The 26,386-nt window shown below is 41.3% G+C and overlaps 2 protein-coding genes across 2 annotated transcripts in view; both read left to right on the top strand.

Moving 5' to 3' along the window:
* TRIM58 (tripartite motif containing 58) overlaps positions 1 to 13,104 on the top strand; it is a gene marked incomplete at its 5' end in the record, with an annotated part of 35,948 nt that extends 22,844 nt beyond the window's left edge. Inside the window, one exon of the mRNA XM_081035845.1 lies at positions 8,209 to 13,104. Coding sequence (XP_080891971.1) covers positions 8,209 to 8,798 — 590 coding nt within the window. The 3' untranslated portion in view covers positions 8,799 to 13,104. The remainder of the gene's footprint in view (positions 1 to 8,208) is intronic.
* A 5,342-nt stretch (positions 13,105 to 18,446) lies between these two features.
* On the top strand, positions 18,447 to 19,391 carry LOC308491949 (olfactory receptor 2W3-like; the record flags this gene model as incomplete). Its single annotated transcript, XM_081036183.1, has 1 exon — positions 18,447 to 19,391. One exon carries the CDS (start codon positions 18,447 to 18,449, stop codon positions 19,389 to 19,391), a length of 945 nt encoding a protein of 314 aa, XP_080892309.1.
* Positions 19,392 to 26,386: the final 6,995 nt, after the last annotated feature.

Raw genomic sequence — 26,386 nt, 5'->3', positions numbered from 1 at the left:
TCTCTCTTTCAATAGTTTGAATATTTGGTTCCACTTCCTCCTGGCTTGTAGAGTTTCTGCTGAAAAATCTGATGATAATCTAATGGGCTTTCCTTTGTAGGTTACCGTCTTCTGTTCCCTGGCTGCCTTGAGAATTCTTTCTTTGTCGTTGATTTTAGACAGCTTCATTACAATGTGCCTTGGAGAAGGCCTGTTGGGATTGAGGTAATTAGGTGTTTTGTTTGCTTCTTGGATTCGAGGATCCAGTTCTGTCCACAAGTTTGGGAAGTTCTCATCAACAATTTCTTTGAACATATTCTCTGTTCCATTCTCTCTTTCTTCTCCTTCTGGTCTGCCGATTATTCTTATATTGTTCTTTCTGATAGAGTCAGAAAGTTCTTGTAGAGTTCTTTCATTTCTTTTAAGTTTCAAGTCTCTTTCTGCTTCCATCTGTGTAATTTCCAGGTTTCTGTCTTCGATGTCACTGATTTATTCCGCCATCTGGTCAATTCTACTACCTAAGCTGGTTATTTCATTCTTAATTTCTTCTATTGAGTTCTTAATCTTCAGAAATTCCATTTGGTTCTTATTCGAAATTTCAATCTCTTTCATAAAATGCTCATGTTGTTCTTTGATTGCATTTCTGGGTTCATTAAATTGCCTTTCTGTGTTTTCTTGCATCTCATTGAGTTTTTTCAGAACTGCAATCTTGAAATATCTGTCATTTAAGTCACATATTTACATATCTTTAAGTTCCTTTTCTGGAGACTTTTCACTTTCTTTCTGAGCTATCTTGTTGCCTTAGTTATTCATGGCAATTACTGATTTATTATTTCTCTTCCTAGACATATACAGGAGTGGCTTCTGCGACAGGTTGATAGGATGAGGGCTTTCTTATGTTTTTTTGTACTTGTTGGTAGAATGCTTTATATTCTCTCCGACTGCAGCTTTTTTTCCCTTCTCTCACACAGTAGTGCTATGTTTTCTCTGCACTATCCTACTTCTCACATAATGGGTGGATTCCCTGGGTGACGGGCTTCTCCTCTGTTAATAGTTCGCCTGGGTCATAGGGCGCCACGTCCCTGTGGGGATGCGGAGAGCTTTTGAAGTTCCAAAGCTCTTTCTGCACCAGATTCAGAGCCCATATGTTTCAGCAGTTTGTTTACTCCTGCAGGGATCTGCCCAGACAGGTGGGGCCAGGAGCAGGGTGAGTTATGAGAGGTGGCCCAGAGCAATGGTGGCGACCACCATCACAGCCGGTCCTGCTTCCACAGCTCCCTCCCTTTTGCTGGAACTAGTTGGGCTGCGAATCTGTGTCTGCGGTCCCCAGTTCTCAGAACAGCAAATATTCTGTTCTTTTGATCTGACACTGCTACTGTTCTGCTTCTAGCACCGGGCAGGTGTGGGTGGGGTGAGCTCTGGGATGGTAGGGAGGGGGCGGCTAGTCTCAGTGCCTAAGGCTTCCATTCTCTGCTCATCAGTGAGGGCTTAAACCACCGTTTTCAGCCTTCTTCCCTCAGTCTTTTCTCCTAGGTCTCTTCCGTGTGCATTGGGTTCAGCCGTGTTATATTCTGTCTCCTCAGCCCTGTTGGCCATAAGTGGAGCCTTAGCAGGCCGATTTCTTCCCTCTCCCGCAGCTGCAGTAGTTCCAGGATGCAGCGAGCTCGGAGCACTGAGCTAGTTCTGCGTCTTGTGCCCATGCGGCTCCATCTCCACACTTCTCCCTTCCCTCCTCACCCGCTCGCGCGATTCTCCCACCTTTAGGTGAATTCAGTAGTGGGCCTGTTCGTCTTGCCTGTCTGCTGTGCAGGGAGTCCTTTGTGGAGTTATTGTTGTTCGATTAGTTGTAAATTCCAGGGGAGCCTTACAGAGGCTCACCCTACACCGCCATTTTCATGACGTCTCTCTATTTCCTTTTTTATTCCAACATATCCAAAGTAATGAAAATACACTATGACTATATAGTGCTTTCAGTACCTAACAGGAAACACCTTTGTCTTATAATGAGAAAACCCATCTTTACCACTCTTGTTTAATGATTTAATTCATGTTCTGATGGGCAGATGGATAGATACTAACTGGATAAATCATTGCAAGTCATTACATGCTTGGAATCCATGTCCTGATATTCCCAATTCCATTTACTGAATTAATTACCCAGTTAATCAATTCAGTAATTTTTTGTTGTTTTTTTTCATCACCAGCCAGTTTTCTAAGTGTTGGAATATATCACTGAACAACAACAAAAATCCTCCAAATCCCCACCTTCATGTTACATGTATTTACTTAAATTATGCAATGTACAGAAAATGTTAGAAGGTGATACAGATTACTGAAAAAAACAGCAAGGTGTATATATGAAACTTTCTTTTACATACACTTAACTGTAACCACTCAAAATAAAAAAAAAGAAAAATAATCCAGAGCTGAGAAATATAACATAAAAAAAGAAACAGAGGGGAAAAGCATAAAATACCACAACACTAAGATAACAGACAGGAACCAAAAGACAAAGAAACAATGGAGACACTAAGCTGCCAGAAAACAAAAGATAGAATGGTTATAGGAAATCCTCATATATCAATAATCACCCTAAATGTAAATGGACTGAACTCAGCAATAAAACGGCACAGAGTAGCAGATTGGATCAAAATACAAAACCCAACCACATGCTGCCTCCAAGAGACACATCTCAGCTACAAGGACAAATATAGACTCAAAGTGAAAGAATGGAAAACAATACTCCAAACAAATGGTACGCAGAGAAAATTGGATGTAGCCATACTTATCGCAGGTGAAACAGACTTCAGGATAAAGAAAAAAAAAGGTAATAAGTGACAAAGGTGCACTTTTCATAATGATAAAGGGAACAAAACAACATGAAGACGTAACACTTATCAATATATATGCCCCCAATCAGGAAGCACCAAAATATACAAAGCAACTACGACTAGAACTAAAGGGAGAAATTGACCAAAATGCAATTATAATGGGGGACCTAAATACATCATTGGCAGCTATGGATAGATCATCCAAACAGAAAATAAGTAAGGAAATATCAGCCCTAAATGACACATTAAAGCAAATGGACATAATTGACATTTATACAGCACTTCATCCTAGAATACCAGAATATACATTCTTTTCTAGTGCACATGGAACATTCTCAAGGATAGACCATATGTTGGGACATAAAACTAACCTCAGCAGATTTAAGAAGACTGAAAACATACCAAGCAAATTCTCTGATCACAAGGCTGGAGATCAACTGTGTAAAAGAAAGTAGGAAAAAACACAAATACGTGGAGATAAAACAACATGTTATTAAAGAACAAAATAAAAGGAAAGATCAAAATCTACATAGAAACAAATGAGACTGAAAACACACCCTATTAAAATTATTGGGATCCAACAAAAGCAGTAATAAGAGGGAAATTTATATTATTACAGGCCTATCTCAAGAAACAAGAAAAAATCCCAAATAAAAAACCTAGCATTACATCTTAAAGAACTAGAAAAAGAAGAACAAATGAAACCCAAAGTCAGCAGAAGGAAAGAAATAATAAAACTTAGAGCAGAACTAAATAAGATAGAAAACAAGAAGACAATAGAAAAAAATTAATGCAACAATGTCTTTGAAAAGATTAATAAAATTGACGAATCCTTGGCTAGACTCACTAAGATAAAAAGAGAAAAGACCAAATAAACAAAATCAGAAATGAAAGAGGGGAAGTTACCACGGACACCACAGAAATACAAAGGATCATCCAAGAATACTATGAAGCACTATATGCCATCAAATTCAATAACCTAGAAGAAATGGACAAGTTCTTAGAAACATATAGCCTTCCAAGGCTGAATCATGAAGAACTGGAAAATCCAAATAGACTGATCAACAGTAAGGAAATCAAATCAATCATTCAAAACCTTCCCCAAAGCAAAAGTCCAGGACCAGATGGCTTCACCAGTGAATTCTACCAAACCTTCAAAGAGGATTTAACACCTGTCCTCCTCAAACTCTTCCAAAAAATTGAAAAAGAGACAATACCTCTTCATTTATTTTATGAGGCCAACATTACCCTGATACCAAAATCTGATAAGGACAACACAAACAAAGAAAACTATAGACCGTTAAGCTTGACTTAAAAACTCATAGACTTAAGCTGGTACTACAAAGTGACAATAATCAAAACAGCATGGTATTGACAGAAAAACAGACACACAGACAAATGTAATAAAATTGAAAACCCAGAAATAAACCCACATATATATGGACAGTTAATTTTCGACAAAAGAGCCAAAAACATATAATGGAGAAAAGAAATCCTCTTCAGTAAATGGTTTTAGGAAAATTGAAAAGTCACGTACAAAAGAATGAAACTAGACTGCTGTCACCATATACCAAAATTAACTCAAAATGGATCAAAGACCTAAAGATGTGAAACAACAAACTGCATAGAAGAAAGCATAATGTTGTACTAAACTTATGGAACTTAGGTTCAAAGAGGATTTTATGAATTTGACTTCCAAGGCAAGGTAGTAAAAGGTGAAGTAAGTGAATGGGACTATATCAAACTAAAAAGCTTCTGCACAGCAAAAGAAAGCATCAATAAACAAAGAGGCAACCAACCAAATGGGAGAAGATGTTTGCAAACAGTGCCTCCAACAAGGGGCTAATATCCAAAAAATATAAGGAACTCATATGTTCAATAAAAACAAAACAACAAAAAAAATCCAATTAAAAAAAGGGGCAGAGGACCTCAACAGAAACTTCTCCCAAGAAGACATACAAATTAAGAATAGATATATGAAAAAATTCTCAACCTCAGTAGCTACTAGGGAAATGCAAATCAAAACCACAATGAGATATCACCTCACCCCAGTCAGAATGGCTGTCATCAACAAGACAAATAATAACAAATGTTGGAGAGGCTGTGGGGAAAAAGGAGCCTTCATACACTGTTGGTGGGAATGCAGACTGGTGCAGCCACTATGGAAAAGAGTATGGAGCTTCTTCAAAAAATTAAGAATGGAATTACCATATGACCTAGCAATCCCTCTCCTGAGTATCTATCCAAAAAAATCTGAAAACATTTATACATAAAGACACGTGTGCTCCAATGTTCATTGCAGCATTATTTATGGTGGCCAAGACATGGAAACAACCAAAATGTCTTTGGATAAATGATTGGATAAAGTTGTGGTATATATACACAATGGAATACTACTAGACCATAAGAAAAGATGAAATAGTGCTATTTGGAACAACATGGATGGATATTGAGATTTTCATGCTAAGTGAAATGAGTCAGACAGAAATAGTTGAGAACCATATGACTTTACTCATATGTGGGATATAAAATTGAAAGCAACAAAGAAACAAGACAAACAAAAACTCATAGACACAGGCACAATTTAGTGGTTACCAGAGGGTGAAGGAGGAGATGTGGTAGGAGAGGGTAAAGGGAATCAAATATATGGTGATGGAAGAACTGACTCTGGGTGGTGAACATACAATGGGATATATAATGTGTTATAGAAATGTATACTTGAAGCCTATATAATTTTACTAACCATTGTCACACCAATAAATTTAATTTAATATATATATATATGCACACACACAAATATATATATATATATATATATATATATATATAAACACTTTAAAATAAGAAAAAGAAAAAATAGTAAGGTAAGGGTGACCAGAAGTTCTGGGGGTAGGGCATCTGCTTTTAGATTGTGTGATCAAGGAAAACCTCACCCAATAGGGTGTAAACTCAGCAAATACCGGATGTGGCTGAGAGCTTCCAGATAAGGTTGTATGGGAGATGTCTTCTAGGAGCTCTGAGGAGGCAGGCCCTGCTGCGCTGGTAGAGTCAGGAGTACAGGACCCTCTGGGCAGGCCACTGAGCAGGACACTTTACCTTTGAGTGAAATAGGAAATCAGTGAATAGTTATAAATGGAGAAATAGCATGATTGGATTAATATCATGCAGGATTTCTCTGTGTGCTGTATCGGGAATCAGTTACAGAGGGTAAGGTTTGGAGTGGAAAAAACAATAATTCAACCGGAGACAGTTATGAGTTGGACCATGGTGCTCATAGTAGAGGTACTGAGGATGGACAGAATTTTTGTGCATTTTGAAGATAGAGCAATTGATGTAATGAGGATGCCGTTTATATTGATGGCTGCGGATAGGCAGAAGGACGGAAGCTGATATTTGGACAATGTGAAGAGTATTAAATATCCGAATGTTGATGTCAGGTCTTCAGATGGATTTATAGATACAGAGTTTCAGGAGAAAGGTTTAGGCTACAGGTAGGAGTCGGGATCAGTAAGCATCTGATTGAAATTTATTAAAGCACTGAGCCAGCCAGCCGAAGGACACATTAGGAGTGAGCTGAGAAACGTAGAAGAGATCCCAGTCCTGAGACCATTGACTTGTCCAATGGTGGTGATTGAGGAGAAGAGAATAAAGCAGCAAAGGAGACCAACAAGGGGTGGGGTAGCGAATGCAGAGGGTGGAAATCACGATGACTCATGTCTTTGGAAAAGAGAAGGGAGGTTTTCCAAGACAAAGGGTTTCACAACAGTGTTGAGTGCTATAGGAAAGCCACTTAAGATATCTGTCCACTCGTCATTGTGGAGGTCCCTGGAAAGTTGGGCACGAGTAGTTTCATTAGGGTATTGTTCTATTATGGCGACTGAGTTTAAGAAAACAGATGTAAAGACAATTGTTGGAGATGGACTATTAAAAGCCACTTCACAGATTTCTTATAAATGGAACAAAGAAGTATGCTGGAGCAGGACTGATGTGTGAATCCATGACATTTTAGATAGGCCAACACTCCCACGGAGACCCACATTTCAATCCCTGTTGCTTACAATTTCTAGAGTTTGGGGAAATCACATTAACTCTAAGTCTCCTCATCTATAATGTGGCGGTGATAATGGCCACCTTGAGGGTGGCTATATGGGTTAGTATGGACTTGGACCACATATGTGACCCACTCACGTATAAAACATCACTAGAAGTGAATTAGAGACAAATAAGAATGACAATCATAGTGGTGACACTTGTTACTATGATATTAAAAATGAAACTATATTAATGAAATTTACTAGTTTTGATTGTTTATAAAGAGAAGACACTGAATATCTTACATCTTTCTTCTCTGAAGAGAAGTAAAGGTACTTATTATGTAGAGGTACTTATTAATTTTGCGGACAAGTAAAATTTTATGTCAGTCTAACAGGGACTTCACAGTATCAGCATTAGTTTTCTGTTGCTGTGTAACAAATTGCCACAGAATTAGCTGTTTCAAACCACACCCGTCCATTAGCTGAAGGTTCTGCCTATCAGACTTCCAGGTGGAATCAGCTGGCTCTCTACTTAGGGGTTCGCAAGATCAACATCAAGTAGTTGGCCAGGCTAGGCTTCAATGAAAGGTCTGGAGAAGAATCACTTTCCAAGCTTATTTAGGCTGTTAGCATAATGCATTTCCACTCGGTAGGACTGAGGTCCCTATTTCCTTGCTGACTATCAGTTAGAGGTCACTTGCCTTTCTCCTCTTGGTGCGCTAGCTGCATTTTTAAAGTCAGCAGTAACAAATCAAATCTAAATCTCTCTGACTTTCTCTTCTGCTGCTAGTGGAATAGCCACAGAAACTACTCTGCTTTTAAAAAGGTTGATGTGATTATATTGGACCCACACAAATAAGCTCCCTCTTGTCATGTAGTATAGCACAATCCTGAGAGTACCACCAGGGTCTGAAGGTCATGGGGTCTGTCTCAGAATTCTGCCTACCGCAGTAACGTAGCTTTGAAAATGGTGGATTTACTTTTAATTAATTTTTTAAAATAGTTTTTGAGACAAAAAACTACATCCCGTGGGGTTTTTAAATTTTATCTTAAGTGCAAAAGGTACTTGGTACTTTGGATGTGGACAGAGGACACTAACTGATTATGCACTTGCTTTGTCATGGCCTCAGTGTGCGTGTTTTCAGTGGGGCAGTGAGTAGCCCTGGCTTGTGCAGAGGTAGCAGTGGAATGCCCTAAAGTACTGAAAACTATTCTCAGTGGCTTGTAAAGTCAAATACTTACTCTGTTCTCTCTAGGAATAGAGAGAGAGTGATGAGTGGTGTGACTGTCCTCATTGTCACACTTCCTAAGTGCTCATCCGCCTCTTCCATCCTTTCACATGTCCCACAAAATTCTTTCCCCAGTTGACGTGAAGCTGGACCCTGCAACAGCGCATCCCAGCCTCCTCTTGACCACTGACCTGCGCAGTGTGCAGGACGGAGAACTGTGGAGGGATGTCCCCAGCAACCCCGAGCGATTTGACACATGGCCCTGTATCCTGGGTTTGCAGAACTTCTCATCAGGGAGGCATTACTGGGAGGTCATAGTCGGGGAAAGAGCAGAGTGGGGACTAGGAGTTTGTCAAGACACAGTGCCCAGAAAGGGGGAGACCACACCATCCCCCGAGAACGGAGTCTGGGCCTTGTGGCTACTGAAGGGGAGTGAGTACATGGTCCTCACCTCTCCCTCAGTGCCTCTGCTCCACCTGGAACGGCCTCGTCGCGTTGGGATTTTCTTGGACTACGAAGCAGGTGAAATCTCCTTTTACGACATTACAAATGGATCTTACATCTACACATTCACCCAACTGTTCACTGGTCTTCTCCGGCCTTACTTTTTCATATGTGACACGACTCCTCTTGTCTTGCCACCTCTGACAGAAGCAGAGTCAGGAGACTGGGCATCCAGAGATCATCCTGACCCTGTGTGTAACCTTAGAGATGACCATTCCTAAGATTCTGTTCCCGAGAAACGCTCCAAGTGTAGGCGGCATTTCCTGGAGTGGAGTGGAGGATATACCAATGCGAAGCCTCCACATATGTCCCCGTGGAGGTCAGCACTTTAGTCAATGTTGCTATGGAAATTTCCCATGGGGACAAAAGACAAAATATGAAGCATTTGCACCTGGAGGTGCATTGTGCAGTATAATGATACTAGAAATGAAACATGTCATCACTCCTTAATCCAGATGGCTCCACACACTTTCTTGATGAGTGTCTTCAAATGAATGGATCTTATATAAAAGATACCTACACAGTCATTATAATTTCTCATTCCTTTTAATATCCTTTCATCCCAAGTTATCCACATATTAACAATTAGAAATGGCAATTAATAAATTGATTGAGAACTGTCCAATATCATTCTAGCATCAGATCCATAATTATGTTTCTCTTCACTTTTCTTCTCCTCTCTCATTCCCTTTCCTCTTTCTCTCTCGTCTCTTTTCCTTCATTTCTTCTATTTGCCTCCCTCTCTTTTTCTTTCTTGCTCCTTACCTTTTGTTTGCATTACACTTTTTGTTGTTTCACCTTCCATTTCTTTCTAGATTCAGACTCATTCCTATGTACATTCACAATGGCTGTGGCTGTATTCAATTACTATTTAAATTCTCTATTCTTGGAATTATTTTTGAGGATTATGAAATTCATTCCTCTGAATCTAATAATGCTGAAACCCACATCAAACCCCTCTGGGACTGCAACTTTTTCCTTTCTCTTTGGATGTATGTTTTAGAGTAGAAATTTCTCAGAATTCTAACACAGCTAGTTCTTTCACCTCATCCTTTACTAGTTATAAGAGCTCAAACATAACACCTACCCACCCCCAGTCTCAGCTACTTAACATAGTTCTATACGCAGAATAATGATATTGACCACACAATGTTATGGTAAATATTTAAGGTCATAATTGATAATGATTGATTCAAACTCAACTTTGCTACTTAAATTCAATATAAAAATGATGATGAGGAGGAAACAATAATAATGTTTGACTTATTTTTAAAGTATATTCTATACCTTCCCAACAAAATTCTTGTCTTTGACAGCTAACTTTGCCACCCTTTTTCTGTGTATCTCTATCTAACAAATAATTGTTAACCATGTGCTAAAATGCTTAAATGCTAAATGTTTAAATGCTAAACAATTATTATTAATGGCAAATTTAGTTAACATCGTGCTAATAATAATTTGCCAAAATTTTAATTCTCTTCTTTAACTCCACCTGGAATTTTACGGTGTTTTTCTCTTCCAGGGAGATTTTTTTTTTTTTTAACTAAAATCTTTCACTTAACTTTCCAGTAACATTTTTGACACACTTTTCTTTCTAGGTTTTTAAACATTATTTTCTAGACTTTTGCACTTACAGGAGCAATATGGAATATAATAACTTTAGAAATGGAACAGTCTCATCACACTCTATTACCAGATGGGTCTACATACCTTACTAATGAATCCTGTATTAAGCTAAAATTTCTTCATTCATGTTTGATACACTTACACTTGATCCTAAGCAAACATTCCCCCCTCCATCTCTCATTTGCAAATAGAGGTAATAATACCATCTGTCTTGTTGATATTTTCAGACCATGCTTGTCCTAGGGCTCTCCCAGGCCTGATCTGGGGGTAAAGGCACGTGCTCTGGGTCTAGCCCACCCGCTCCATCCCCAGGGCTTGACACCTGCATTCTGAGTCATGGCAAGGCCAGTGCTCATTGATGGGCGTCGTGACGGAGAACACACACTCAGAGCAGCAGAGCCCATTCCTTATGGGGAGGGGGAGGCACAGAGTCACTGGTCTGAGATCCCATTTCCCAGGGGCTCCACACATTCATCGGAACAGGGAGGCCTAATGGGCAGAGAGGGCACCACCAGCAGAGCCGTTCTGCCCACTTCAAGGGGTCAACATGGAGTCCCAGAAATGCCACCCCAACCTCTGAAACCAGCATCTTGGTCTCTGCTGTCTCTCTGGAATCTTGCCATCTCCTGGTGTTTTCTCATGATTCATTTTAGTTGTAAACCAACTTAAGTCTTTCTCCATCCCTTGTATTCAGAGATTCACCAAGCTTCGTGTATCTCCTGTTATGACCCTTCTCCTTCCCTTCCCAGTTCCTAGAAGGTCTCTACTGTTCTGCCTGGAACCCTGGTTTATTACCAGTAAAATCCTCTAAATCCATATTGATTTCTTCACCTTCCTTTTACTTCTCCATCTTTTCTCCTGGACAGCAGACTTCTGTATTCAACTGTCTACTTGCCATCAAAACACACATTTTAAACTTAACATGCCTAAAACTTTGCACACACACACACACACGTCACTTCATCTCAGTGGATGGCAGTTCTGTTCTCTCAATCGCTCAGGCCAAAGCTCTGGTCGACCCCGTTCTTGATTTCACTGGCCCACACTCAGTCCATCAACACGGCCTGTGGGCTGTCCCCTCACAACATCAGCAGAGTTCCACCAGCCCAACCTCACAACTGAGCTCCCATCCTTTCCCTCTGGCTTACTACAGTACTTTGCTAACTTTAACCCTGGCTGTGCTTCACATCCCCACGTCCATTCTCAATGCAGCTGGGCTAAGCCTTTCAGCGCCCAACATAGTATAATAGTACCATCGCAATGACCTTGCATTGAACTCACAGGTAAAGCCAGAATCTTTGCAGTGAAGCTACAGGCCCTGGGGGACCTGAACTAGTCCCTCCTCTGAGTCTGTCTCCTTCCCTTTATTTCCAATGCCCAGTCCTGCGGGCATATCCTTGGCTCCAGGCTGGCTACCTCCCAACACTGGGCCTTTCTCCCAGCTAGGCCTTCTACCTGTGCTTCCCTTTCCCCAAATATCTCCTTTACTCATTCCCTTTTGTCCTTTAAGCTTAAACCTGCTTCTCAGTGAGGGCTGTGCAGCCCTCACCCACCCAATGGAGGCTCTATTTTCAAATATATTATTCATCACTCCTAATGTGTTACATTGCTGTCTTATTTATTAGTTCATCTTATTTTGTTGCTTTTGCCTTTACTTGGTAGAATGTAAGCACTCTGCAGGGAGCAGTCTTTGTTGATAATATATTCACCTTCGCCCAAGCACCTCCAACACTGCTTTGTCTGTAGTATCACTCGGTGCATATTTGTGGGATACGTAAGTGATCATCTTTCTGGGAGTGCAGAATTAAATGATGGGTCTGAAAGTATTTTGTGAAATGGAATATGCTACAGAGGTATTATTATTATACAAACATAAATAATAATAGTATATGTATAACTAGGTAATCACTGACCAATAAAGTGTAATGTCAAGTGCTAAATGAATAAAATTGATTTTGAGGTATAGAGAAAATTTGAATAGAAGGCTGAGTTTGCAGAAGTGATGGATTCTAGTGACACGATGACTTGCCATGTCCAGGTGTGGTCCCACCGAACCTTCTGTTGCTTTGATTCCCTGTGACAACACAGTGACACTTTGAATCATGCATTGCCTCATACACACGACATACACCACCTCCCTTAGACTCTCTAGAAACATGGGGAATGTTCTATAAAATTATAAAGGCTAAAACCTTTTTTTAAAAATTTGGATTCATGTTTTATGTGTTCCTCTTCCTATGAACTGTCGTTGAGCCACTTCCTCTCCTTACACGGTGATTTGGGTCTACTTTCCTCTCCATCACTTTCCTGTAATTATACATTGCACTTTTTTGTAATCCACATTATTATAAAGAATAACTAAATTCATGTAGAATGGCTAAAAAGTCACCCCTAACATTAGATGCTAGTTTCATGTCTACAACAGAAGACTCAATGACTTATTTAAGTTACTAAATTGACCATTTCAGCCCACAATCAGGTGACTGGTTTGTCAAGTGAATTAACTAAATAAGTTCATTATTCTAGCATGTTGGGAGAGCCCTGAGTTGAGATAACTGGAAGGAGGGTGATATGTAGAGCTGGAAGGGAGGGAGCAGGATGTAAAATGGCTTCATTAGCTGGCAGAAGGAACTAGGCACACTTTGAGTGGTGATTTCAACTCTGTGTCCCCAAGGGCAGAGAAATTGGGAACACTGGGATTTATTAAGCCCATGTGCTCTCCAAGCACCGACCCTCCATGCAAGTTTCTGAGGAGCTGCTCTTCCATTCTCCAAGGGAGAGGGAAGGCGGGAGGTGGCCTGCGTGTGGGAGGAATACACATTCTGCAGGTATGCAGGCCCTACACATCCACACATATGGAACATTCTCTTTCCTCCCTGATGCTGTGACATCTACTCAAAAGTACCCAAATAATTATTTTGACAAATTCCTAAGTCCATTGACTCAAACAAGTCTGATTATTCTCTGATATTGCCTGGCTGACTGCAAGAACTCAATTTCTATTCATTTATTTACTTTACTGTTATTTAAATTTTCAGCCTTGTTGTATTATAGTTGCCTCTACAAGAGCATTAAAACGCGGGCATGTTTATACAATCTAATACATCAGGGGTTCATGATACTTGCTCAACTCCCTGTAGTTAGATTTTGAAACTAAAGTATGAATTGACATATGCTGACATCTTCCTTTCAAATCCCAAAATAAAACTGAGTAAATAAATGAAACAAAATAGTTCACCTTGTTAGCTCCTTAAATTAATAATACACTTTCTATTAATCAATGCATCTATTAATTTTTTCCACTATCTAGGATAATGGGTTATTTCATTTTTGTATATAAAATTCTTAAGTAAACAAAATGTCAAAATCCTTTCCATCTATTTTCAGTAGATCTAAGGAGAACAAAAGCAGGTAGGATGGGACCAATTATGCCTCGATCGCTTTTTAGATACAAGGGAAGGGAGCAAATGGCCTGGTAACATTTATGTTTATGGAAAATAATGGAGTGAGTCTCCAACTTTGCTTACCTGAAGTGGGTGATAAGTCCTTCCTATGTCTAGGGACAAATTCTCACGGTCCTCACTTTCTGTGTGGACCTTGTGAGGATTGGAGAGCTTGCTGTGATGCGTGCCACAACACACCGCAGTGTGTGCACTGATGACTCCTGTGGGTTCAGTTTCTCGGGAGTGCCGGGCTGTGGACGCATGCAGCCCACCATCAGGCCTGTCCTCGGGAGAGCAGCATCGCTGGGAGTCGGTGCCACACAGCCCTCTGAACAGCAACCCTGGCCCACTCGTTTATAGAGGAGTGGGCCACGGTCGGGAGAGACACCTTCATTTTCTCTGCACGTGCAATTGTTCCTGGCTGGAGCACCTGCGTGAGCCCAGGAGGGGAGAAGACACTGCGTGCATGAAGGTCCTCCAGCCAGGTCTGTGCCTCCTGACTTCTAACTTTTAACGGTACCTGGTAGCACACAACTAAAAATGGTGAGTGGATTTCTGGATTTAGAAGCTCAATTCATAAGTTTGCACTTTTCTATTGGTTTGTTAAATTAAAGACCTGTATGGAATACCTCAAAGGAATAGAAAACAGAGAACAAACTCCTTGCTCTTGGAAACTTTATGGATTGACAGATACACTGAGACAAATCTATACAAAAATACATACATCACAACTCATGTTATTTAATTATAACAAATCATAAATTTACCAGTGCAAAATGATTTTTAAAGGATGACATATAAAATTGCTGAAGAGACAAAGTATGAAGAAACACAAAATAAGTTTTGGTTGTTTTGTTCTGTTTTCTTATGTTGGGACTGGAGTTTGTGAAGAAAGACTGAGGTTTGTAAGGAGGACATGAGAAATGAGATCTGATATGTTAGTTTCATTTTGAAAAACATAGTATGGAAAAAGGGATTATCAGCCTCATGGGGACCAATGAGGGACGCAAGTGTCACTCTTGGCAGAGAAAGTATAGCCCTGCCCCTGCTTTGAAAACACAGGTCCCATTTTCTGCTATCTGTCATTGTAGCCACATTTTGGTGAATTTAAAATTCTTTAATTTTCAAGATTAAAAATGCTTTGGAAATAGACTAAAATTTCTAATCATATGACTGCTTGCTCTCCAGGAACTGAAAAATACATTTCTATGACCTTGCATTTTGAGTGTGGGCATTTCTGAGGTGGGACACTGCATTTGGGGCTAGTATTCATACTGCTTGGCCAGCACCCAGAGGGAAAATGCCTTTTACCTCTGGTGCTCTGCCGCCTACAATCCCAAGTAAGCAAACGTTTGCAAAGCAATTGTCCCTTCGTGCAGCTGAGCCACTCATGCCTGCAATCCCAACCAAAGTTCAACACAAGCAGCAGGCCTCAGTCACTGGACTCGCTGCCTGTACATTTCCATGAGTCACCCCATATAGGTGGGAGAGCTCACTGATCTCCAGTTTATCACTCCATCCGGCCTTCAAGTTTCTCTAGCTTTGACCCATGAACAGTGAATGCTTCCACCGTAGGGAGGACTTGAACTGCCACGTGAAGCAATTGATTATTCATTCCCGGAGCTTCAGCTCTGTGTCCATGTATAAAAGATGGATGTTTTCCATCGCTCCTCTCACCAGGACAAAATTCGCTATGTGAAAGCAAGCACAGGTGCACAATCAGGTTAAATGTAAAGATGCTCACAGTGGTTGTAGGCGTTAACTGTAAAGTGTAAGCTACGGGTGGGAGGTGGTGAGGGTGGCTGAGAGGACCTGTAGCACAAGAAAGAACAATGATCATGTGCCTTCCAAAGTTAGAATGTAAGGGAAGACCATACCTGCCCCTTCCCAGAACCGTTCAGGAAGTGAAGGCCTGGTGTCCTCTGTGTGAGGGACCTGTGTCTACCCTAGCAGGCTGTGTGCTACCAGCAGGGCTAGGGACCCTCCCTCCCTCTCAGAACCCCAGGCCAACACCAGCCTGTCTGTTTCCCAGAGGAGAGAGGAGGTGGCTGTTGGTTCAGAGCTGGCCAGAAGCAAGGGATTAGGATGAACGTTCTTTTCAGTTGCCTCAGATGTCCTTGCGAGTCCCTCGGACCCCACATCCAAGTGCAGAAAACACTCAGGAGATGGGGACTCACATGCTGCCCTGACAAGAAAGTTCACTCCTGTCACTGCGTTCCACTCATTTTCACCTCCTTGGTCTATTTTTCTCTTATTTCACAGAATTCACAATTTTTGGGTAACAAAATTGTGCAGCAGTTTGTTTTAAAACACTGGTTTTATTGTGGTGACAAAATTTGGTTCAGTCTTTTTTCCTTCCTAAATATCCTGCCTTTCTTTTGACTTATTTCCTTTTTCAGTTTCTTTTGTTTTAAATGATTTATTAAAGGGGATGGGGCAATGATGTCTGTAAAGGAGCAATATAAAGTTAAAATAATATATTAACAGATTTAGAAAAAACACAAAATTCATAGGAAAATTTTCTGAATTTTTTTGTACTATAAACATACATGTATACATATTATTTTTAATTTCATAATAATTCATGATTATAAATTATGATTTAATGAAGTAGTCATGTACAAATGAAAGTTTCCCTTAAACTGCATCTCACACTCTAGAAGTAAATCACTTTAATAATTCACTGCATACATTGAGATATTTTATCTATTTTAATGTAAATATATAGAGAGTTTGTGACCAGAAAGTGGGATCAGGCTATGTATAATCTCATTGTGTGTCAGATTTTGCTTTCCATTTGTGTGAGATTAACATGAGTTTTGGAAAAAATATCCAGGTGAAATCACATACACATGCTTATTTCCATTTAGTAGCTGTTTGTTTCTAGCTCACAAAGTTGTTGTTATTTATTAAATCATTTCTACAACTTTAAACATATGCATCGTTTCTGAGTATTGGGCACTTTAATCAACGATCTTTTTCTAAGATCCCTCCAAACATTCTATTCCAATTTCAATACCTATCACGAGTTCAAGAGAATGGGCTTATTCCCTTGCACTTTTCCCACTTCATGTATACCACATTTCAAAATATTTTCCTGTCTAAAAAGCACATATATTTACACCTATATTTTAATTTTATATCTTTAATTATCAGTGAGAGGAATTCTAATGTTTATAAGCCATTTTTTACATTACTTTTCTTGTGAACTACTGCTTCAATCACTACCTATTTTTATTTTGTTCCAGGTTTTCTTGCCAATTTCTTGAAAAAAATTATTAGACAAGGTAGCCTTTCAATTGTCCTGTTGAATTTCTCTAGTATTTTAATTATTCTTTATATTTTATTAGCAGTGTTTCTTATATCAGAGATTTATTAAAATATGCAAACTTATTTGTATTTTGTTTTATAGGTTTGAGAATTGCAACTTGCCTAGTGAGAGCTATGTAAATCCAACATGATCAGGAAAAAAACAAAGAGAACAACTCCCACGCTTTCTTATAACAGTTTACTTATTGAATGTTTCAATATTTGACTTGTAATTTATTTTGGTGAAAGGAGTGGATGAGTGAGCCACACTCCCCAATCCCGAATGCCTCACCAATTGTTATGGTTTAATTATTACTTTCGAAGTATGTTTGGATATATGCTAAGGATGGTTTCTCCTCATTAGACTTTTTTTGGGGGTCAGAATTTCTCTGCCTTGTTGCATGGGCTTAATTTCCCACTCCCTTTGTGTGTGACACATAGCTTCATGTAACATACATACACCTTTCATATTTACCAACTTTCTTTCATATTAAAATATCAAAACATAGCTATAATAAGTAAGATAGTTTGATTATTACCATTGAGACGAGTAAACTATGAAAAGGTAGAGAGCTTTCCAAGATCTTGGAAATGGTATCTTGCTGGCTAAGGGATTGTAACAAGGCAGCAAGGAGACTGGGGCGGCAGCCCGAGGGTGTGAAACTGACTCCTCTATCTGTCTGTAAGAGTGGTTCTGTGTCCTCAGTCTGCTTTGTTTGAATCTGATGAACTATTGGGACTGCAATTTGACAGAGGTTTCTGCACGTGTATATAAATTATTGCATTAAAGTTGAATAATCTGTTTCAAATTTTGTGATTTTTCTTTTTCCCAAGCAGCTATAGTACTTTGGAAGAAAAAAATACTCTTTCTTCAAAACCAGACCCAATTGAGAGAGAGACAGAGAGAGAGAGAGAGAGATTTTATGTGTATGTTGCTTTAGTAATATTCAACTGTCTCATACATTATTTATTTTATTTATTCAGGTACTTTAAAATTACCTCAAGAATAATGATAAAAAGGAATGAGATGTGTGTTTGGGTTAGAGGGTAAATAAAGTTTTCTGTGTCTAGTGAATAGTTCCTAAATACTATTAATTGATTATTCTGAGATTGCACTTGGGGTCTTTGAGGTTTTCGCAGGAGCTCAGGAACTCATGTCTGGGGAGAATCAGTGACTGGGCCATAGCAGGGTTTATGTTCTTGCCATTGGAATAAGAGGCAGTGAGGGATGAGGACTCTGAGCCTAAGTCTTCAGTTCAAAGTCAGCTCTACCTTTTCTACAATATGATCATTTGCTTAACAGATGCCTGCCTCAGTTTCCCTTTCTGTAAGTCCAGGACAATAAGACTGTCAACTCCATGTCACTGCTGTGGGGTTAAATGAGTAAATAAATGTAAAAATCGTAGAAGAACGCCTGGCTCATAGTAGGTGCGGCCTTATGTGGGCTACTACCATTATTAGTATCAATATTCCTTCTCAGGTGCAGTCCAGATGGATGGAGCCAATGAGAGCACCCAGGAAAACTTCATCCTTTTGGGGTTTTCTGACCGCCCCCATCTGGAGAGGATCCTCTTTGTGGTCATCTTGATTGCATATCTCCTGACCCTTGTGGGCAACACCACCATCATCCTGGTGTGCCGGCTAGACACCCACCTCCACTCCCCCATGTACTTCTTCCTCACCCACCTCTCTGTCCTGGACCTCTGTTTCACCACCAGCTCCATCCCCCAGCTGCTCTATAACCTTAGTGGACGTGACAAGACCATCAGCTACACAGGCTGCGCCATCCAGCTCTTCCTGTTCCTGGCTCTGGGTGGCGTAGAGTGTCTGCTCCTGGCCGTCATGGCATATGACCGGTTTGTCGCTGTCTGCAAGCCCCTGCATTACATGGTGATCATGAATCCCCGCCTCTGCGTGGGCTTGCTGTCGGTCGCCTGGGGTTGCGGAGTGGTCAACTCCATGGCCATGTCCCCAGTCACCCTGCACTTACCCCGCTGTGGGCGCCGCACTGTGGACCACTTCCTGTGTGAGATGCCCGCCCTGATTCGGATGGCTTGTGTGGACACAGCCGCCATTGAGGGCACTGTCTTTGTCCTGGCCGTGGGCATCGTGCTGTTCCCCCTGGGCTTTATCCTTGTCTCCTATGGCTACATCGTGAGGGCGGTGTTACAAATCCAGTCAGCGGCAGGGCGGCACAAGGCCGCCAGCACCTGCAGCTCCCACCTCACCGTGGTCTCCCTGTTCTATGGGAACATCATCTACATGTACATGCAGCCCGGGAACAGCTCTGCCCAGGACCAGGGCAAGTTCCTCACCCTCTTTTACAACATTGTCACCCCACTCCTGAACCCCCTGATCTACACACTCAGAAACAAGGACGTGAAGGGGGCACTGAGAAGGCTGCTGCTCAGTGACGGGGAGGGAGGACGGGAGTGAGGGCCATGGCAGCAATGCGCATGTGCAGCCTGGCGTCGTCTCCATCAGGGGCTGTGGGTGGCATCGGGACTATTCTGTCAGATCCGGTCTTGGCCTGTGCCTCCCACTGTGTCTTTGCGTGCACCTCTGTAAGACCGTTTCAGTCCCAACACGACATGTTCTGGTAAGTGAACTGCACAACACATATCATCCAAACAGCCCCACTAGAGGGTCGGGAAAGCAGGCCCCAAGACCAGCGTGAGATCAGTAGTTACCAACATGAGTCTCGTAGCTTATACTAGAGTGCCAAGTACAAAAGATACTCCCTTTGTAAACCAGAGTTTTGTTTGTGTTCTTTTTTGTTTTTAATTCTTTAACAACTTTCTGTGAATTTTAGTCAGAATGATCACAATTTGACCATTTTTCTTAGCTGACAGCCATCACACAGGGGAATTGGGCAAGCGGGGTGTTTTTTGTTTCCCACATTCCTATCAAAAGCCCTTCATAGGAATATGTGCTTCCTTTCTACCTTTGGTGCCCAGCCTTCGACATTTTCCCCAAAGTCTGTTGTAAGATTCTGGATTAACCAAGAAGTTAACCTACATCAATGATACATCAGTCATTGAAGTCTTAGAACGTCGTTTTCCTCAGGTATGTTTTCATTTTATTAGTGATGAGGACCTGATGTTTATTAAGTTCCTGCTCTGTGTTAAATGCTCTTAACTCATCTAATATTTTCTACACTTGTTGGAGGTCAACATGGTTCTCATTATCTCTCTTCTATCCATGTCATTCTTGAAACTCTGAAGTTAAATCATTTTCAGAGGTAAATTTTTACTCCAAATCTACCCAGAGCTTTACTCCAAGTTATGTCTCACTCCCATATCCTGTTGTTTATATTGCTACATGAATTTTCAAAGAGCAAAAATCCTTAAATATTTAAAAACTAGTGTCAAAGACCCTTTAGGACTAAAAAGCATCATTTGCTTTCATTCTTTGCAAAATACAGACCAGAGCGTAGGGGAGAAAAAAGTTTTCCTGGACCCTTGTAGGGTCCCTGTCTGGGTCTGAAAAGTAAACTGAGAAAGATGATTGGGAGAAAAGCCTACACATGTATTTAATAAAAGTTTCACGTGACTTTATGGAGTTTTATGGAGAAAATGAAGTGCTGAAGAAATGGGTTTCATGCCAGATCCAATGAAGAGTGGATAGTGGTAGAGAAATATAATAGAACAAAGGGGATCTGAACTAAATGTAACAAACAGGAAAGCTTTGCAAGGCCTGTGTGTTCAGGTTCCTCTCTGTGTCCCTGCCTTAGAAATAAGGATATTCTTTTCCTCCAGGAACAGAGAGGGCCTCTCTCACATGAGCGTCTATGCCTGCCCCCTCCACTTCACAAATACCTTTACCCAGAACTATTCTATCCACCAAAGTGCCATATTTTGAGGTGGTATGCCCTAAACCCAGGCCAGAGCTTCTCCCACCTAACATGCAAATTCATTACCTGGAATCCTGTTAAAATGCAGACTCTGATCCTGTAGGTCTTAGAGTCTGCATTTCTGCATGCATCCTGGGGGACCCCATTCCCCCAGCTGGTCTTCAGACCACACCGTAAGGAGCCAGGTAAGACAGTCACCACCCTCGGAGGCATCTGGAGGGCACACACACCTGGAGAAAGCTGAGACAGGATTCCTAGGCTGAGGGGATGAGAAGATCCTGGCTGAGGGGTTGCCATCACTTCTGCCTCAGTCCCCTCAGCTTCACAGCCTCTCCCCCAAGATGGGCCTGTATTTCCACCCTCCCTGTGTCACCTCCTCACTCCCTCACCTCACTTCATCACAAAGGGGACCAGCCCCACTGGCGTCATTTAACTGTGGACAAACCAGGACTCATGGAAGGGGGAAGGAGGAGTTCTGTGCTTCACGGGGACCCAGGTCTGAATATTCAAAGCTGCTGTGTTAAAGAGGCAGTGATGTTGATGGGCTGATGGCAGATAGAGAATGAGAGTCACCGGTGTGGCAGTTAGGGTTTCCTCCCTTGAATTATAAACTCCACAATATCTGCGGCCTCAGTAGGCCTTGGTACCCAGCTGATGAAGTGGGGAGATCCATTCTCTTTGGAGAGAATGCATTGGATGTCCTGAATGGAACCAAGTAGCAGTCTTGGGAGCTCTGAAGTTACCTGTGTTCCTGCCTCTGGAAAAATGCCATGGAGAGAACAAAACGACAGGAAAATAATTCTGAGATGCTCTAAATTAAATTACAGTGGGCAGAGAATGAAAGGGCACAGAGAAGTTATTCTGTTAACATCTGGGGGTCAGCTGATAGAAGACAACTAGCATCCATGAGTGTGTGTTGGAGCTTTGAGTGACCTTCTGTAATGACCGGCAGAGGCCACCATGTCCTGCATGTGAACTTTCAGAACTGTTGCCTGTAAGTGATCAGAAGTAGTGAATGTCTCCTCCTCACAGACCCTGCTCCTATTATAGAAATGCCCCACCTCACCTCATCCCACCTCCTTCTCTGTAGCTGATGTCAATCCTTTCAAAACAACTTCCATCTTTCTTCCCCAAGATATAACTTGTAAAACTGCCCATCAAATCCAGGATGGCAGACAAGTGGTCTTCTCCATCTAACCCTGTTCCTAATGGTTTTAGCCATCATGACCTGGGACTTAGTCCATTTCTGGCCAGCATATGACTCAACAAAGTCTTTCTTCCTAAAAAGAAAGTTAAGCTTTTTGTTTAACGCTGTACAAAATAAAAGCCTTTTCTAGACAGACGGAGCAGAAACAGGAAGTCAAAGTCAAACTAGGCAAAGCGGGTGGGTAGTGCAAGATTGCTTTCCTTCAGGGGATGGTAGGGGTTTCTCCTGCAGATACCTCACTAGTGCTGGGCATGCCGTCCTGACAGGCTGGTCTAAGATTCCATTCCTGAGAGAGCTGAAACCGAAATCAAGTTGTCTCAGTTTGGTGACCTGAGTTTTAGCATAAGTGGCTCCATTTGGGGTCTTTTGTTTTAAACACCCCGATCATCCTATGCCCTTGGTCAACATTATAAATAGTTGCTTTGGCTTTGTGTTGGAGACTCACCTCACTGGGCCTAAGACAGCAAAGTTGACTTTACCTGAGCCTGTGCTCCCAGAAAACAGCTACAGGTAAGAAATCCCCCTCTCCTCCCTTGTACCCTGGGAAAGGGCTAACTGCCAAGAATAGCTCCTCTGCAAATGACTCAGATAAGCCCCTCTCTCGTCTTCCTCAGACAAAGGACCCCCTTGTTTAGCTGCTCAGTAAATCCCCAGGTCCCTTCCTTTTTTAGGAGACATTCCTCACACTGAAATAAATTTCTGCCTGGGGTGCTATGTCTGCAAACTGGACTGTCGTGTTCCCCTAAGTGACCTGCTTGACTAGTGTTCACACACGCCGACCCAGGGAAAGATTCCAGGACTGAAAACATAGCTCCATAAGAGTGCAGGGGGAGACCAAAGAAAGAGGCTAGCCACTCTAGTCTGGCAATTAACAGAGTTTATTATGAACCATATCTTGGGTATCTACAAGGCAAAATGGATCCCCATGTCACTTAGCAGGCCACAAAGAATCATATAGGGTAAAGGGGGGACAGTCCCTGGTACTAGCATGTGAATGTCACCAGGTACGGGAAATTACACGCTCAACCAGGTCAGTACAACAGCTCCAGGAACCAGCAGTGGGCAGGAGGCAGGGAAGAGGTGCTGATTGATGACAGAATGAACATTAATTACAATCAGAGTCACTAAGTGGGATTTATGGAAAGCATCCTGTGTTCTAACCTATGTCCAGCTCGCAGGACAGACATTGGTCACTTTGGGAACAGTTTCTCCACCACAACCAGCAATGCAGTACATCCAGTCAGCCAACCCTAAATGCCAAGACAGCTCTGGCCTCTGTACTTTTTTCTTGTTCCTTATTCTTTTTGAATACGGTCAGATGTGCAAGCCCAGTTGCTGTGCTGTTTCCACATTGCTGTTTCTAACACTCTGAAAGTCATTCTTGCCCAGATATCTCTGGGGAAGAGTGCTCCACCATCCAGAAGCTCCGCACACCTCGATCCTCAGGTTGTTTCCTAAGGGACATAAAATGTGTTACCGATTTGTTTCATTTTTTGTCATTTGACACTCATTAAGAAATCTTCTCTCTATTGCAATAGCCAGGAAAAAGTCATCTCCTTAATTGTCCAGGATGTTTTGTTTCACAATTGTTTTTTTTCTACATCATGTTAAAACATTAAGATTAAAAATAAATGTCAAAATTTGAGGTGGAACAGAATGGAATATAATTGTCTTTTCCTTGTTGAATGAATTCAAAAAGAGTCTGGAGGCTTTGGTTACAAATAATATTTATTCAAGGATCTTAGAGTGTGCACACTGGGAACACAGCCAGGCAAAAACCCAGATGTGATTTGAAGAAGAAAGAAAAGTTCTGATAGTAAAAAGTGCATTCTTAAGAATCACCAATTCTACATTCTCAGCCCAGCAATTGGTCCAGGAGGGTTATCAGTCAGATGTCAGGCAGTCAGCTGCTGAGAGGTCTGGTCAAGACTGGTGGATGATGATGGATCTCAGGTGGGTGTATACCCAAGTTCTTTGGAGGGTAATCAGGTAGTCTGGGTATGGGAATCCCTAGGGGCTTAATTAGAGATTTACCTGGAGGTACAGATGTATATCCAGGCAGTGACTCAGGACTTAACAGTTCAAAAATGGTTAAGTTCCTATGCTGGTTACAATGACAATGGAGTCTTTCCTCATGCCTCAACCTTCATTGTGTTACTAATGTTAGCGGCTTGCTTAAATTAAAGTGACTCCATTTTATACATCCCCTGCTTCACTCTGCCCTCATCCTTCTGGTGAGTGGTTTTCTGTCCCAGTCATTGCCTGCTGACTCCCATTCTTCTTTCCTCAGATGCTCCCATTTCTCCGAACTTTCTGCTTGTCCCTCTCCCTCGAACAGACACTACACTGTATTCCTTGCCTCGTCTCTCTTTTCTCTTATTTTTCAAATTCCTCTTGAGAGACTTCTGTTTAGTCAACTCTTTTTTTTTTTTTTACTTCAGACATGGCTCGCTTTTCTACTACCATGTTTCCCCGAAAATAAGACCTAACCAGAAAATAAGCCCTAAGATGATTTTTCAGGATGCTCGTAATATAAAATAAGCCCCACCGTATTTCCCCAAAAATAAGACCGGGTCTTTTATTAATTTTTTCTCCAAAAGTCGCATTAGGGCTTATTTTATATTGCAAGCATCCTGAGAAATCATACTAGTGCTTATTTTCCTGTTAGGTTTTATTTTTGGGGAAACACAGTAATGCCACTTCCACATACATACTGTGAAAATATAACTTCCAGTAAAACCTTGGCTTCTACAATATAAAAATGAACTCATATTAAATAATTTCTTTTAATCATAGCATCTAAAGAAATCAGGCAGATGCTGTAACTAGCTCACTAGGATAGTCAAGCCAGTATAAATTTACTGAGTAAAGGAATGGTCAGCTGAGTTACAAACAAAGCACAAATGGTTTTCCTTTGCAGGGAAGGGAAACTAATGGAAGTGCACACGACACTACTAGACATGGCATCATGTGCACTTCCATTGGTTGCCTCTGACTTACAAGAAAGTGCCAAATAGCTCAAACCCAAAGAAAGAATCTGATTACCAGAGGGTGTGCCATACACAGTGCATAGTTTTCTATTGAAATACAACTTTTTTCTATGTTAGTATTAATAGTTAGCACTTTTAAGGTCTTTGGTATGTGACTACTTCCTAGGGTTTTACCTGTGTTTGCTCATTAAATCCTCAAGAAGGACAGAGAGGTGGGTAACCCCACATCTATATTACAAATGAGAAAGTCGGGGCTCAGAGATTTTAATCTCCAGTGCCTGGGAGAGTGAGATCAGTGGCACAGACACTCTGCTGTATTATTTGTATGACACCTTGCTCAGACTAATGAGGTTTAGGACATGCTCCTCCAGAATATGGCACTTTGACATGTGGGTATTTTAAGCTGAAGGAGTTTGAGAGAATGGCAGAAGCAGGAAGATCATACCAAACTTCCCCTTGTCCTTCTCCCCTAAAACAGGTCATAAACGTCCATGTGAGAGGTGTTCTTGTTGTACGTGGAGCACAAAGGAGCATCCTTGTCTGCAAAGACGAGGAGAAGCCCAAAGGAATCCTAGCAAGCGGCCATGCTGAGTCTCCCCACTCACTGTACTGCCCCGCTCCCTGCCTGTCATCCCTCCGTGTTTGTCTGCTCTTCATCACCCTAGTGACAAATACTCACATCTTACTGGTTTTTGGGGTCTTCATTTCCTTAGGAAGGCTCTTGTATCATGTAAAACTTATATTAAATAAACGTATGTGATTTTCTCCTGCTAATTTATCTTTGACCGTTTAATTTTCAGACCCAGCCAGGGACTCGAACAGAGCCCAGGAAAGCTTTTTCCTCTCCTACAAGGCCAGGTCCTAGTAAATCCTGCAGACTTCAGGATGGAAACAAATGAGAGTATATCTCCTCCTAGCAAGGTGTTAGTTTTTGTTTTGTTTTCTGTTTTTTAACCTAACAATGTCCCCTCTTCTGTTAAAAAGCAAAATTCAACTAAATAAATTTTAAAGATCTTATTGGCTTTATTCAAAGATTCATGAATCAGGCAGCCTCCAGTCTAGCAGACAGAAAGGAGCTCTGCAGAGCTGTATGAAGTAAGAGATTTTATATTCAGAGGAGGCAGATATGAGGAAGTTGCACTAAGCAAAAATTGGATTGGTTATTGCAAGTTTGCTTTCCTTATAGGGGATGGCAGGTCTCTGAGTCAGATTACCTAACAAATCCTGATCATACAATTTTTGATTGGTTTAAGATTCCATTTCTGGGAGAGCCAAAACTGTAATTAAGTCTCATCTTGGTGACATGGGGCTTTGCACAAGCGACTCCGTTTGGGGCCTTTTGCCTTGTTTTTAACACCACTCGCCCTCAGTACTTTCCACT

Source organism: Rhinolophus hipposideros (genome assembly GCF_964194185.1).
Source record: "Rhinolophus hipposideros genome assembly, chromosome: 23".
Classification (NCBI taxonomy): domain Eukaryota; kingdom Metazoa; phylum Chordata; class Mammalia; order Chiroptera; family Rhinolophidae; genus Rhinolophus; species Rhinolophus hipposideros.
The sequence above is the reverse complement of the archived record's forward strand: the minus strand, read 5'-3'. Positions and strand labels throughout refer to the sequence as shown.